The sequence below is a fragment of the Grammomys surdaster genome, unplaced genomic scaffold, assembly GCF_004785775.1.
Source record: "Grammomys surdaster isolate TR1022 unplaced genomic scaffold, NIH_TR_1.0 192, whole genome shotgun sequence".
Taxonomy (NCBI): Eukaryota; Metazoa; Chordata; class Mammalia; order Rodentia; family Muridae; genus Grammomys; species Grammomys surdaster.
Genome location: NW_021604637.1, coordinates 2,273,821 through 2,288,330, shown reverse-complemented (window position 1 = coordinate 2,288,330; position 14,510 = coordinate 2,273,821). Strand labels below are relative to the sequence as shown.

Sequence of the window (14,510 nt, the reverse complement as noted above, 5' to 3'; positions counted from 1 at the left end):
TGCTTCTTTTGTCAAGGGTTGATCAAGCTGGTGTAATATGTAAGCAAGAAGGAATTTTCCGAGTTAATTGCATGGACTGCCTGGATCGCACCAACGTGGTCCAAGCTGCCATAGCTCGAGTGGTCATGGAACAGCAGGTAATCTGGAGTCCTTTTGATTCCAAATATTCACTTGAAAACTTAAAATGGTTTAAACTTTATGTGTAAGTAAATAGTGAAATATCTTCTCAAAGTTCAAATATTTTGTGAAACATTTTTTAGCATGCAAATATTCTTGTTAAATAAAAACCTGAGAAATGTAACTTAGAAGTAAGTAGATGTGGTAGCATTTTCTTAAGTATTCAACTTGCAGACATTTTAAGTCTGTTGGGGATATTATGTGTTTATTTTCCATTGTCTTCTGAATTTCAAACCTGCCCTGTATTTTGGGCTGGGAGTCTGCACAGGGCCTTAGCCAGCCCCAGGAGTATGAGATGGGGGGGAGGGGAGGGCTGGGAGGGAGTGGCGGGAACTAGAGGAGACCTCAATCAAGGATGGGAAGCCATAAAGCCCTTTGCCTGTTAGCGGATGGCTCTCTGGGACTCACTGGTCCCTTCCCCTGTCCCCAGCTCTGTGGGTGGCGGCTGTTGCTCCCCTTGGTTGGTTGTTACCTCAGTGCTCCACTTGAGGTCTTTCTGTCTTCTAACACCTGGTGACGCCCAAGGTGGGCACATATACTGTAGTTCTGGCTTGCTTCCCTGTCCCCACAGAGCCTTGTGACAATTCTTGGAGGATATACTTTTAAAGTATATTTAGTCAGAAAGGCTTTTGACTTTAAGCTCTGTCTTCACCATGTGGAAGATGTTGACTCCAAGAAACCTCCTCAAACCTGAGTCTTAACAACTTTAATACAAGGTCATTGTTGTTGTTTGTGGGCCTGTGTACCAGAGGCTTTCCACGGAGATCTCTGACCTGGCCAAGTGCGTACTGGTCGCTCTGTGCTGAGTTGGGCCCAGCTGAGCCAGTGAGAGGCTGACAAGCCAGCAAGGAGTGTGAGGAAGCTCCTGAAGGTGTTTTGGGAGAGCAGATCTCTTCCCAAGTGGCAGTGCTACAGCTCTTATGACAGAAGCTCTCAGATGACAGAGTAATTCTCGCACACCTTTATTCCTTCTGGATAGGATTCTTGGGCTGGAGAGATGGCTCAGTGGTTAAGAGCACTGACTGCACTTCCAGAGGTCCTGAGTTCAAATGCCAGCAACCACATGATGGCTCACAACCATCTGTAATGAGATCTGATGCCCTCTTCTGGTGTGTCTGAAGACAGCTACAGTGTATTCATATATAATGCATAAATAAATCTTTAAAAAAAAAAGGATTCTTATATACAGTTTTGGGATGGGTCAGGGTCTGGTAGCAAGTACCTCCTATTGGCTTGGCCTGAGAGCTTATCTACATGTGGGAGGGCCTGGGGTGCTCTTCCAATGTGACAGATGGCCACAGACCTCTCTTTGGGAGCTTTGGGGGGGCTGTAGCTATGTGAAAGGAGCCAGGGACCCAGGAGCATGGCCAAACTCCTACCGTCCCTGAGTGTCTCCGGGGTTTAAAGCCTGTGCTCAACCAGGTACCCAGCTGCCTTTCATAGCCCACCGCCCCACAGTTGTTGTTGTTGTGATGAGTAAATGAGATAATTCATTTAAAACAAAACAAAACAAGCCTCCCCCCCGCCCCACCTACCAAGAACAACCCTTGAACTCTGCCGTGGCACACGGTTATGATTCTCTGGGCACTTATTACTCACCTGCTGCGCATGTTTATTTGTTCGTGTGGTTCTGGTATTTGGTTTCACTTCTTAGGCACATTTAAAATAAGCAAAATATAGTAGTACTGGCCTACACATTAAAAAAATCACTGTAAATATTGCATTTATTCAGCTATAGTAATTGTAGCAGTATTTTCTTTATTTAATAATAATTGTTTTGAAACAGGGCTTATTATGTACCCCTGCCTGGCCTGGAACTCACAGAGATCTACCTGCCTCTGTCTTCTGAGTGATGGGACTAACTGTGTGCACCACCACATCTGGCAGTGCTTTATCTTTAAAAACATGTCTGAGCTGGCTGTGTTGGTACACTTCTGTCTTCTCAGCACTCATGAGCCTGAGTCATGAGGGTCCAGAACTCTAGGCAAGCCTTGGCTACATAGCAGGACTCTGTCTCAAAAATAAAGCCCGAGGGAACCAGTGGGATGGCTCAGTGGGTAAAGCACTTGCCACCAAGTCCGAGAACCTGAATTTGATCCTGGAACACACATGGTGGAAGGAGAGAAGTGACTTCTGAAAGTTGTTTTGTGACCTCCACATGTTCTCAACCTATAGTTAAAGAAATAAAATCTGAAAACACTTCTTTTATACAAGGGTCCTAAATTATGTCAGCTTTCCCTCCTTTTTTATAGTACATAGTTCGTGTTATGGTTTCTCATATATTATTTACCCACTAAATAATAATAAAATAATGTGTTTATTTTAGCTTAAAAAACTAGGTGTGATGCCCCCAGAGCAGCCACTACCTGTGAAATGTAATCGGACCTACCAGATAATGTGGGCTAACAACGGTGACTCCATCAGCAGGCAGTATGCTGGGACAGCCGCTCTAAAGGTAAACTATCTCTTCGTACTTGACTTCTTTCTGGAATGTCTGACTATGACAGGAGTGTGCTGTCAGATCAGGTGTAGGTAGCCTGTGTAGGCCTGAGCAGGAGTGCTCTGTCTCTGGAGAAGGCTGGTGTTCTTGAGGAGGTTCTATGTTGCTTTATCTTCTAGTTGTTGAAGGGAATCTGGAAATCTGAAGTTCTGTGTGAATTTATTTTATTTTGAGACAGTGTCTTTCCTTACTGTGGAGCCCTAGCTGTCTTAGAATTCACTATGTAGGCCCAGCTGTCCTCAAACTCAGAGATCCTCCTATTTCTGCCTCCCTGTGCACCACCATACCTGGCTGTGCATCCATTTTAAAACTGTATACAAACAAAACATGTCTACTAGGACCTGACCTATCCTGGGATTCTTTTGTCTTCTCTGAATGTGTCTCTTAAGCCTGCCTGTTACTCAGTACAACCTTGGGCAGTCACTTGTCCATTCTGTTCCACTAGTTGTTCAGTGGAAACACCAGGCCTTCTGTGACAGATTGTTATAAGCTTATAAGGGCTGGGACTATTTTCTGACATTATGTGCTGAAGGAATGCTTTATTAGTTTTTTGTTATTATAAATTAAGTTTTTTGAAGAGCCACAAAGCTTCATAGAAATGTAAATACAGTCCCTGGTAACAAATTCTCAATTTATGGGTACTTTTTATGGGCAGTAGGAAGTGGTTGAGTCAGTTTAAATTAAGTTTACGTTGATTTCCTTTCAAGAGCCTATTTGACCTGGGGCTATATCTCTTCTAACAAAGTGTAGCTTGGTTGGTGGAGCACTTGCCTGGCATGTGTGAGGCCTGGAACGCATTCCCAGCAAAAACCAAAAGTGGGACCAAGGGCTCAACAGACATCAGCTCTAGGTTTTGGTTGAGTAATAAATATAAAAAAACTTGTTTTGTTTTTACAACAGGGCCTCTGTGTAGGCCATATTGGCATTGTACACCCTCAGCTAGAATTACCAGTGTGAGCCATCTTGGAGTATGTCTGTGTGTCTCTGTGAGTTTATGTGAATCACATATATTTAGGTACCTGAGGAAGCCAAGGGATGCTGGATCCCCTGGGACTGGAGGTACAGGCATGTGTGAGCCGTGGGATGTGGGTGCTGGGAACTGAACTCAGGCCCTCGGCAAGAGCAGCCAGTCCTCTTAATTACTGAGCCATATTCTCAGACCTACAAAATTTTTCTTTTGTTTTTTTTTGAGACAGGGTATCTCTGTGTAGCCCTGTCAGCCCTGGAACTCACAGTAGACCAGGCTGGCCTCAAACTCAGAGAGATCAGCCTGACTCTGTCTCCTGAATGCTGGAATTAAAGGTGTGTGCTACCACCACCTGGCTCAAAAAACATTTTTTTTAATAATTAAGGAAAATAAGCTCCATAAATCCTTATCCAAACACAATCTTATTTTCTTCCTCTGAGTTAGAGCTCTCTGGAGTCCACATGCATGCTTTTCTATCTGTACATATTGCTGAACTCCTTGAAAATGGCCAGCTTGTTGGCAATATGGTTTTCCTAAATTTCCTACATTTAATTTCCAACAAACCTGTGTCCTAAAACTTGCTGTGAAAAAACACCGTGATCAAAGGCAATTCTTATAAAAGGAAGTATTTATCGGGGGCCGGCTGATAGTTTCAGAGGTGGTTAGTCTGTTATCATCATGATGGTGGGGACCATTTGAAAGCTGGCTATGGTGGTACATGCCTGTAGTCCTAGCTCTTGGGACGTGGAGGCAGGAAGATTGAGAGTTGAAGGTCATTCTTGGCTACAGAGTAAGGCCAGTCTAGGTTACATGTGAACTGTCTCAAATCTTTTCCTATCCCTGCATTTTTTTTTGTTTTGAATATTATACCAATATGAGCTCTGAAAAATCTTTTTTATCTTTTTGGTGTTTGTTATATAATTGATTTGGACTTAGAAATTCCAGAAATTCTACAAGTTAGTAGGAATAGCTTTGTCCTAAAGGGCCATCTAACAGAAGGCTTGATGCTATGAATAAATATTACATATAATTATTTGACAAGCTTAGATCAGAGTCAAATACTAGTACATGTTTTATTTAACTACAATACTTAGGACTTTTTAAATTTATAATTTGGAAGCCTGTGGAATTCTTGTCTCGAACTGAAAGTTCCAAATGAATTTTGAGAACACTCTTACATTTGAATAAATTTCCACAATTACCTTTTCTTTGATAGGGTGACTTTACAAGAACAGGAGAAAGGAAGTTGGCAGGAGTTATGAAAGATGGAGTTAACTCGGCAAATAGGTACTACCTCAGTCGGTTCAAGGATGCTTATAGGCAAGCTGTCATAGGTAAGGAACAGGAGGCTGCTCTTTCCTTCTGTGAGTGAGTGATATTTTGTAGAATTCTGCTTCTTGCATGTGTCATGTTTTGTAATGTACTTGTGTCTCTAATATATCAAATTCAAATTTTCACAAGCTTGGCATTTGACAAATGTTTTTGGCTGGAACAACAAAGGAATGTATAATTACGTACGTGTCAGTCAGTAGTTCCTCCAGTAATGGGAAGCAGGGTGAGGCTGCAGGCGTGTGGGTTGCGGGACCCACACTCTCAGCATGCAGTCTTCATGCTCGTGGGTCCTCTGCTTGCTCAAGCCATGGAATTATAGGAGTTTCTTTCCCTGCTGCTCATTTATCATACAAATACACCATCCTTTTCCATAATCATGATTTAGCAGGAATTACTGATTATCCTAACCAACTCACTACTGTTTAGAAGAAGAAGCAGAATGGTAGAATGCCCATAAAATTCCTACATTAACATGTTTATTTAATTTTCAAGAAAAAATTATTTTATAGGATTAAAGTGAAAGTAGAATGTTCTGGATTAGAAACAGATATGACATAGATGATCTGTGGTCCCTAAGAATCAATACACACACACACACACACACACACACACATATATAATTTTTTTTTTCGAGACAAGGTTTCTCTGTGTAGCCTTGGCTGTCCTGGAACTCACTCTGTAGACCAGGCTAGCCTCGAACTCTTGAACTCAGAAATCTGCCTGCCTCTGCCTCTCAAGTGCTGTGATTAAAGGCATGCACCACCAACACCCGGCTAAGAATATTTTTTAAAATCTGTTTCTTTCACCTGATTATTTTAGCACATGTAAAATAACCTTAGCTACACTCTAGGTAGAAAATCTAAAGTAAGGAAGTAGATTCATAACTGGATTGTAATTCAGTTTTGGAGTACTTACCTAGCAAATGTGAGACCCTGGGTTTAATCTCCATAAATAAAACAGAAGGTTTGATTCATTTGTCAGAAATAAGAAGTACATAGTGTAACTAGAGTCTTAGATGTTTTAAAACAGGATCTCAGCCGGACGGTGGTGGCGCACGCCTTTAATCCCAGCACTTGGGAGGCAGAGGCAGAGGCAGAGGCAGGCAGATTTCTGAGTTCGAGGCCAGCCTGGTTTACAGAGTGAGTTCCAGGACAGCCAGGGCTACACAGAGAAACCCTGTCTTGAAAAATCAAATCAAATCAAAACAAAACAAAACAAAAAAACAGGATCTCAACCCTATATTGCTGGCTGACCTTGGAACTGGCTACATAGAGCAGGCTGATCTCAAACTCAGAGATCTACCTGTCTGTCTCTTGAGTTCCAGACCTAAGGTGTGAACCACATCTGTCTGAGACTTAGATTTTAGTAATATATTCAAAGGGGAAAAAAGACGTCTTGCTTCCGTTGGCTAATGTACCTAGTTACTTACGTCACTGAGAAAGAACCTGGATTCTGTGCCTGTCACAGTTCAGCTGTCTATTCATCCTGGTCTGCTCAGATGTTCGCTCTCCTCAAGATTGAGGGAGAGGCCAAAAGCAGTAGAAGAAGCTCATTGAGTCTGTGGGGCCAGTGGTCAGCAGATTTTCTTTTCCATAAGCTGCCTCAGATCTCAACGTCCAAAATGTCCATAAGGAATGGACTCTAATGGTTTATTACAGCTTTAGGTGCATACCCCATAGGGAGGAAGTTAGCTCATCTATTAAGATTTTTGCTTGTTTAAAAATTGGATATACTTTGTATTGCCGAGCTATTAGGAGTTCTTTGTATATTAAGTGTGCAACTCCCCCACAAGATGAACAGTTGTAAATATTCTCATATGTTTTCACTTTCTTGATAATGCAGTTTGAAATGGAATTTGTGAAAAACTCAAATTTCATTAAAAAATCACATACACAAAATAACATCAGATTCATTTTAAGATCTTTTCCATTGAGCTTTTCCCTAGTTTCCCTTGAATCTACACTAACTAAAGATGCACTCTGCCGGGCAGTGGTGGTGCACGCCTTTAATCCCAGTACTTGGACGGCAGGCAGATTTCTGAGTTTGAGGCCAGTCTGGTCTACCGAGTGAGTTCCAGGACAGCCAGGGCTACACAGAGAAACCCTGTCTCGAAAAACCAAAAAAAAAAAAAAAAAGTACTCTAAGCAGGCAGGAGCCAGCCCCTCATTAGCAGGTGGACAGTATCTCCCACTGATGATTGGGTGATGTACATGACTTCATCAGTTGAGCTGGCTTCTCATGAGACCCAGAAGGCCAGTCCCTTCATTATCAGGTCTGTGCTGACTGTTGGTCTCACCTGTAGCCTCATGAGCAGTACTGTCCTCTGCAGGGTGTGTGAGCAGAGGGTAGGCTGCTGTCAGTGAAAGCTTTATATTCCTTAGTCCCATGTGCTCTCTATGTGTTAGCTGTTCCAACTGAACTATGTCCTGGGGGATTATGTTTGCTGTTACCCAGAGTACTATCTTTTTATTAGGCACAAGCTGTGACCAATCAGAACACATCACCCAAGTATACAGTATAAAGTTCATGTCCGAGATGAGGTCCATCTTGAAATATTTGTCCTCACATGCAGGGGCTGGAGAGAAATAAATAAGGCAGAGCCTGTGAGAAAAGTACACAGTGCTGCACATGGTACAGAGTAGGAAGTGGCTGATACCATGGCTAATAGTCACCAAACTCCAGGGATGGCACATAGGAAGCCAGGGAAAGCCAAGTCTCCTCACCCATGAAATGGTTTTAGAAGCACAAAAGTTTGTAATTTTGATGACATCTGGTTTGTTTTTTCTTTTGTTAGTTATATTTTTGGTATCCAGTCTAAAAACTGGAGCGTGCTTTAAGGGGGAAAAGATTTAAGCCTCTACTTTCTAAGATGAGTTCTGTTGTTTTAGGTCTCAGAATCTCTTGTTTTCTAGAAGATACATTAGTAAAGCTAAGATGATGACAGTGTTAACACTTTCTACCCTAGATTTGATGCAAGGCATTCCAGTGACAGAAGATCTTTATTCCATATTTACCAAGGAGAAGGAGCACGAAGCTTTGCATAAGGAGACCCAGAGGAGCCACCAGGAGCTCATCAGCCAGCTCTTACAGAGTTACATGCAGCTGCTGCTGCCCGGAGATGAGAAGTTCCACGGGGGCTGGGCTCTGATTGACTGTGACCCCAGGTGAGCTGGAGCGGTCTAGGACTCAACCTGCCTCATCTTCTGGGTTGATAAGTTGTCACCATTAACACTGGCTCTTGTCATAATGTGTGGACCTGACTGCATCAAGCATGGCAGTTTCAGTGCAAGGCACACTCTCATTCAGTATGTAGTTAAGGGGTGCTGAAAAAACATGGCAGCCATGAGAAGAAACACTTAAATATGATACTTGATTTTTTAAAAATTCATACCTGGAATAGTAATTCACAGTTATAATCCCAGTACTTTAGAGGCTGAGGCAGGAAGACTCCCAAAGCCCAGCTTTGGGTGGCTTCTTAAAGATCCATACTAGGCTTCTGTTGTTTCACATTCATTTTCCTGAACTAGTCACCAGACATAAATATACATCTTCTTGTCCCTTAGGTCGTCTTCAGGAACAGGCCTTGGGTTAGGTGTCCTGACTAGTCTCCAGTTCATTATTAGCTTCACTTCTCTTCCTGATAATAATGGTGTGTCTTCTAATTCTTCCTTGGATGGTCAGTCACCAAAAATGGTTATGGGACTGTGCGTTTGCTGTTTCACTGGCCAGAGCTCCTGCTGTTCCTCCCTCTTTCCTCTAGGACATTAGTGTAAGCCAGACTGGGTGTGTTTGTCAGCTTTTTAGTGCTGAGTCTGCCTCGGGTCGATAGAGGCACATCTGGAGCTCCCTTGCTACCCAGCACAAAGGGGCTGTGTGAGGGAATGATTGTTGCTGTTCCAGTAGTGACTGTGGCACAGAGGATCAGAGCTGCTGCAGACTCTTGGAACAGATATCTGGTCTGCTCCTCTGTGACACCCAGGACTGTAGGACTGACACTCTCCGGAGACTCAGGCCCCTGAAGGTTCTCTGCTAGGTTGACCAGGTTAGACAGGCTGCATTGCAGAAGTGGTTGAAGTGTTTGGCCATTTTCCAGCTACCCCCCACCCCCCAATCTGTTACTGTTGTTAGAAACTGCTTTCTTTGAGGCTTTGGGATGCAGGGGCTGATGGGGAAGAAAGTGAACTAATACTTTAGAGCCAGTAGTTTCTTGATCACATTTTGGCTCAAGTAGGTTGAGTGCTTGGTTTTTGTTTGTTTGTTTGTTTTTTGAGATAGTATTTTATGTATCCCAGACTGGCGTCAAAGTCACTTTTTAGTAGAGACTGGCTTTCTGCCCCCCTCCTGCCTCCTGTTTTCCAGGTGCTAGGATTACAGGCACACACAAGCAAGCCCATGGTTTAAAGCTTCCTGAACTTTAGACAGGCAGACGCACTGCTGCCACCTGAGCTGTATAAAGCCCATCCCTCTGTGTTTTATCCTCTAGTTTTATAGGAGGCGTAAGAACTTTTTTGAAGGCTTAGGAGGTTTTAGGTTTGCTATGGGCTTAGGAGGGCGTCCCAGCATGGTTCCCAGTGCTCTCTTCTGCCTGTTCTGAGGTGACACTTTCTCAGAGAGTGGATCATTAACACCTTCACATCTCATTCTGGAGGGTCATTCCCCGTGGAGATGCCAATCTGAGGGTTTAGTTGCCGCCATCTTATTAAACAAGCTTTTCGATATCTCTTAGTAATTCTTGTCATCTGCCTTTGATGTCATCCCTTGATGCTGCAGTCTCATTAAATGTGACACTGGTGTTTTTCTTTCATCTCTAAGGGTGTTTGTGCGTGTGTGTGCATGCATGTGTGCATGCATGTGTGCGTGTGTGTGTGTGTGTGTTTTCCCCTTTTCTCCATGAGAAACATACTCTGGACGTTTGAGTTTTCTATAGAATCATTGTATGCTTGCTAACTGAATGCAGAACCAGATCCAGAACTGCTGGGTACCTGGTGGAGGACAATGTAGCTGTGGGAGTGGCTGCACGGCATTGACTTGGAGGCTTCAGCAGTCACCATGTGCTTGCCTCAACTATTCATTCCTTGATGGATTTCTAAAATTAAAATACAAAAATTTTGATGGGGATGGGTTGACACAGGGTTTCTCTGTGTACCTGTAGCTGTTCTAGAATTCAATCTGTAGACCAGGCTGGCCTTGAATTTACAGAAACCCAACTGCCTCTGCCTCCCAAGTGCTGCAATTAAAGGCATTTGACACCATCACCCTGACTTATAAAATATTATTGTGTATGTGTGTCTTTGTGCAAATACGTAAGCCATAGTGTGCATATAATTGGAGGGCTACTTTGGGAGCCAGTTCTTCAACCACAGGAACCCAAGCATTGGGTTTAGATTGTCAGGATTAGTAGAAGGTGCCTGTACCCCGTCTCAGCAGCTGACTTCTCCCTTGACACAATGTTTTTTAACCTGGAGTTTGTAATTTTGGTAGACTGGTTGACCACCTAGAGTCTTTCTCCCATCTTCCCCAGCTGCCCCACCTAAAGTGCTAGGGTTACAGGCACGTGGGTGCTGAGACATGAATTAAGGTCCTTATATTTGTTCAACAAGAATTTTATGAAGCTATCTCCCCAGTCCTAAAATAATTTTATTGATATGTAATTTATAAAGCTTATAGTTCACCTATTTGAAGTGTATAGTTTGGTAGTCCTCCCCCAACCTCAAGACAGGGTTTCTCTGTGTAGCCCTGGCTGTCCTAAAACTCACTCTATAGAACAGAATTTGGACTCACAGAGATCCACCTGCCTCTGCTTCTCCAGTGCTGGGATTAAAGGTGTGTGTCTCCATCACCCAATTTAGTTCGGTAGCTTTTGTTTTTAAAAAATGTATTTAGGCCAGAAGTGCTGGGATAATCTTTAATCTCAGCATTGAGATGCAGAGGCAGGCAGGTCAAAGTGATTTTGAGATCAGTCTGATTTTTCTAGGGAATTTGTTACTCAGTGACACCACCAACAATGCATTTCTCCTCCTCCTCCTCCTCCTCCTCCTCTTCTTCCTCCTCTTCCTTCCTCCTCCTTATTGGTGTGTGTGTGTGTGCACGTGTGCATGTGTATATGTGTCCGTCCATACACAACTGTGCCTGTTTCAGAGGTCTTCAGACTTGCATGGCAAGTGCCATTTCTGGTGGTACTAACGCCAGTGCTTTTGTCTTTTTGTCCTTGAGCCATAATTGGTTTTTTTCAAGACCAGGGCTAAGACTAGGGACTGGGGAGTAAGGCAGGACTGTGCAAATGCAGAAGTGGGTGTCTTTACATAAACATTTGATGTTTTATTCTCCGTGCTATTGTGGTATTTGTATTTTTTTTTAAATATTTATTTATTTATTTTATTGATGAGTACACTGTAGCTGTCTTCAGACACACCAGAAGAGGGCATCCAATCTCATTACGGATGGTTGTGAGCCACCATGTGGTTGCTGGGATTTGAACTCAGGACCTCTGTAAGAGCAGTCAGTGCTCTTAACCACTAAGCCATCTCTCCAGCCCGGTATTTGTATTTTTAAAGTACTGCAGTAATGCATTATCCTAAGGACTGTTACGGCAGTGCAGCAGATTTTGCTGAATTCTGCAAAATCGGTAAGGTAAGAAACTGTCTTGAAAGCAGTTTACCGGAGCAGCCTTACGTAGTGGAGACCAGAAGCAGCAGTGAGAACTGTCCAGAGCGGCACGGTGCCGCGGCAGGTACGCAGTGCGGCAACACAGCGCTCAGCCGACTTCACAGTTCATTCCGGCAGATACGGGAGGGAAGCAGCCCTCCTCAACTGCGTATCCTTCCCACCTGTGCTCTTGGCCACTTCAGTTGCCACAGACCAGCTGGACTTTAGCTCCTGGAAAGCAGCTTAGGTTCGAAGGGAGCCAGAAGAGCTGGGGACAGGATCCAGAGCACCTGCAGAAACGTCAGTTCTGCCCTGTTCATCTCTCCACAGCAGGGTGTTACAACTAGCAGGAGTGCGGCAAAAACAGCAGCTTGGCAATCCTGTGCCCATCAAGCTGCGGGAAAGGCGCAAGCCAGAAGCCCTCCTATCCACAGCTCCACCAGCTGGGGTCTTTATTCTTCGAGGGCTTGGGACGCGTAGGATACAATGAGCATGCGCGATGGCAGCCTGCCGCAGCGGAAGTGAGTCCGCAGTGCCAGTCTCTGCAGGCGCGAGGTGCGGTACTGACCAAGGATGCCACGCTCCCATCGACAGCCTACCCCCCCCATCCCCCACCCCACCAGCTGCGCATCAGCTGCCAATGCTGTGGAAGCTAAGTCTGATGGCCTCCTTTTTGCAGGACTTATGGTTAAAGTATTTTTCCTGTAAATTACTTCTTTTCCAAAGCCTGATGTTAATGTCTCCGGAAGATAGCCTTTTTATGCGACAGTTGTCTCTGTGGTTGGGCTGCATGTGGTTTTAGCAACTTTTGTTTTTATAGTATAGAAGGAAGGTTTGCCACAGTGGCGGGAAAACAAAAATGATTAGGGTAGCTGCAAGGAGCTGCAGTGCAGGGGCTGGAGGAGTTATACATAAGGGTTTTTTGTTTTCCTTGTTCGTATCAAATGTGCTTTTTCTTTTTTAAAAGGGTAAGGGGGTGGGTATATGGGCCGGGAGGGGATTATTTACTGCACTTAAGACTGCAGTGGAAATGGGGCGGGAGGGGGACTAGGGCTGACAACATCCGACTGCTTGTTTCGTGCCAGATGCTTTTAAATAAGGACGCAATGTTTTTGACTGATGTAAATACTAACTCTAGAATTGGCAGCCAGGATGGAAGTAACACTGTAAATTAGATTTTTTTGTGTATGTAAAAATTGTGTTGTGATGTAGTTTTTGTGGCGTGGCTTGGCTCAAGCAGCAGTTTTCAGAGTGCAGCAAGTATGCGTAAAGCTCGATTTCGTTTTTCATGTCATTCTATGCCATTTTCTGCTATGCCGCCAGGATCTCCGAATTCATGGTCTTCTCTTACGCAGATACTGGCTGCCAGAATCAGTCTGTGTTTTATTAGGTGCTTCCTTCCGTTCATTCACTGAGGTCTAGAGTGTAGGTGAAATCATTTCAGATTAAAACTGTTGAATTTGGGTTGCAACAAGGTGGTGCTGATGCAGAAAACCGAAGTAAAGGTTTTGGTAAAACCTCTCGGCAGTGCCGTCTAACAGTGACCTCATTCCCAGGCACATTCATCCGTTCTTCAAGTTCCACCTATAATTGATCTTTCCTATCTGGGTCTCTTATTTGTTTGTTTTTGCTACTATTTTTATAATAGTAAGAGCCAGCAGATGGGTTTGAGATCCTGTGGCATGAAAATCTTATGGTGGAATCCAAAGATCAACAATCAGAATTTAGGGTTTATCAACTTGGCTGGAAAGGCTACCCAGGCCAGAGTAGAAATTAGGTTAAAATTGTCATCTGAGTCTGGGTTGATTATTGTATTTTTTATCTGCTTGTTGATTATTTGTATCTTTTAATCCTTGGCCATGTCTTTATCAGAAGCATCTCAAGATGTACATTTTACTATAGTCTTGGTTTAAAATGGTTTAACAATTCACCTGAATTCTATTCTGTTTTGGTGGTGGTGGTGGTGGTGGTGTGTGTGTGTGTGTGTGTGTGTGTGTGTGACAGAGAGGGGGAGCATAGTGGGTGGGTGGTGGGGTAATGCGACAATGGCCATAAGGCAGTGCTTACTCATTCCTTGAAAGCCAAGTGAAATCTATAGTGAGGAAAATGGAGCGTGGCTTGCCTTCATGTTCACAACAGTTTCGTTTATCTAAGACTGTTTCAGAATAGCTGTTTTCTAGGAGTGCAGAATCATGCTCAGCGTCTAGTATGCTATGTTGAATCCTGGCAAATGCGAGTTAACATATGATCTCCCCTTGGGTGTCACGTTTCTTTCTTCATCCCAGGAGCCCTACCTCTGTCAACATCTTTTACATTATCCCTTTTCCTTTGAGAACTGCTCCCCCTTCTGGTCATGTCTGGAACAGACCCCCCTTCCCCTCTGGCTCTTCATTACCTAAGTCTGCTCCCTCCTGATGGCGGGAGTAGGGAGAGATGTTTAAGGGTCCCCCCACCCCCAATGGATATAGATTGTTTTTGTATTAAATTTAACTTCAGAAGTACAATCATTTCATTTTCATTTGTTCCTCTGGGCAATCTTGTAAGTAGAAATATGCTTGTAAAAAATGTGAATAAAAATAATTTATCAGGTATCATATCTGCACAGCCTCACTGATGCTGCTCACAGAGACGTGGACGTGCTGCTGCTGCTTTCTAACGCTGCCTATTATGTGGCCTAGTAAGTTGCCATTGATTTAAAGCTTTTAGCTTGTTTGGGAAAACATTTGCTTTTGAGAATTATTAACATTTTTTTGTCTTCATGTGTATATGAGATTTCATTGAGCCCTTTAAATAATCTTTCAAAATTTGAGTTATTTATTACTGTTTTAGCTTAGTATTACTTGGAATTCATCAGAATCTGGGCATTACACATACTTTTTCCTTTTACTC

At 43.5% G+C, this 14,510-nt stretch overlaps 1 protein-coding gene across 4 annotated transcripts in view; it reads left to right on the top strand.

Annotated features, from left to right (window-relative positions):
- The window catches only part of Inpp5f (inositol polyphosphate-5-phosphatase F), an 87,369-nt gene that overhangs the window by 65,726 nt on the left and 7,133 nt on the right, over positions 1-14,510 (top strand). For 2 of the 4 annotated variants that reach the window (XM_028769344.1, XM_028769345.1), the window contains 5 exons: positions 17-137; positions 2,504-2,632; positions 4,861-4,978; positions 7,942-8,140; positions 14,227-14,298. In XM_028769344.1, coding sequence (XP_028625177.1) covers positions 17-137; positions 2,504-2,632; positions 4,861-4,978; positions 7,942-8,140; positions 14,227-14,298 — 639 coding nt within the window. Of the gene's footprint in view, positions 1-16; positions 138-2,503; positions 2,633-4,860; positions 4,979-7,941; positions 8,141-14,226; positions 14,299-14,510 lie in introns of those variants that run through there. The other 2 variants (XM_028769348.1, XM_028769346.1) reach the window with 2 other exon arrangements.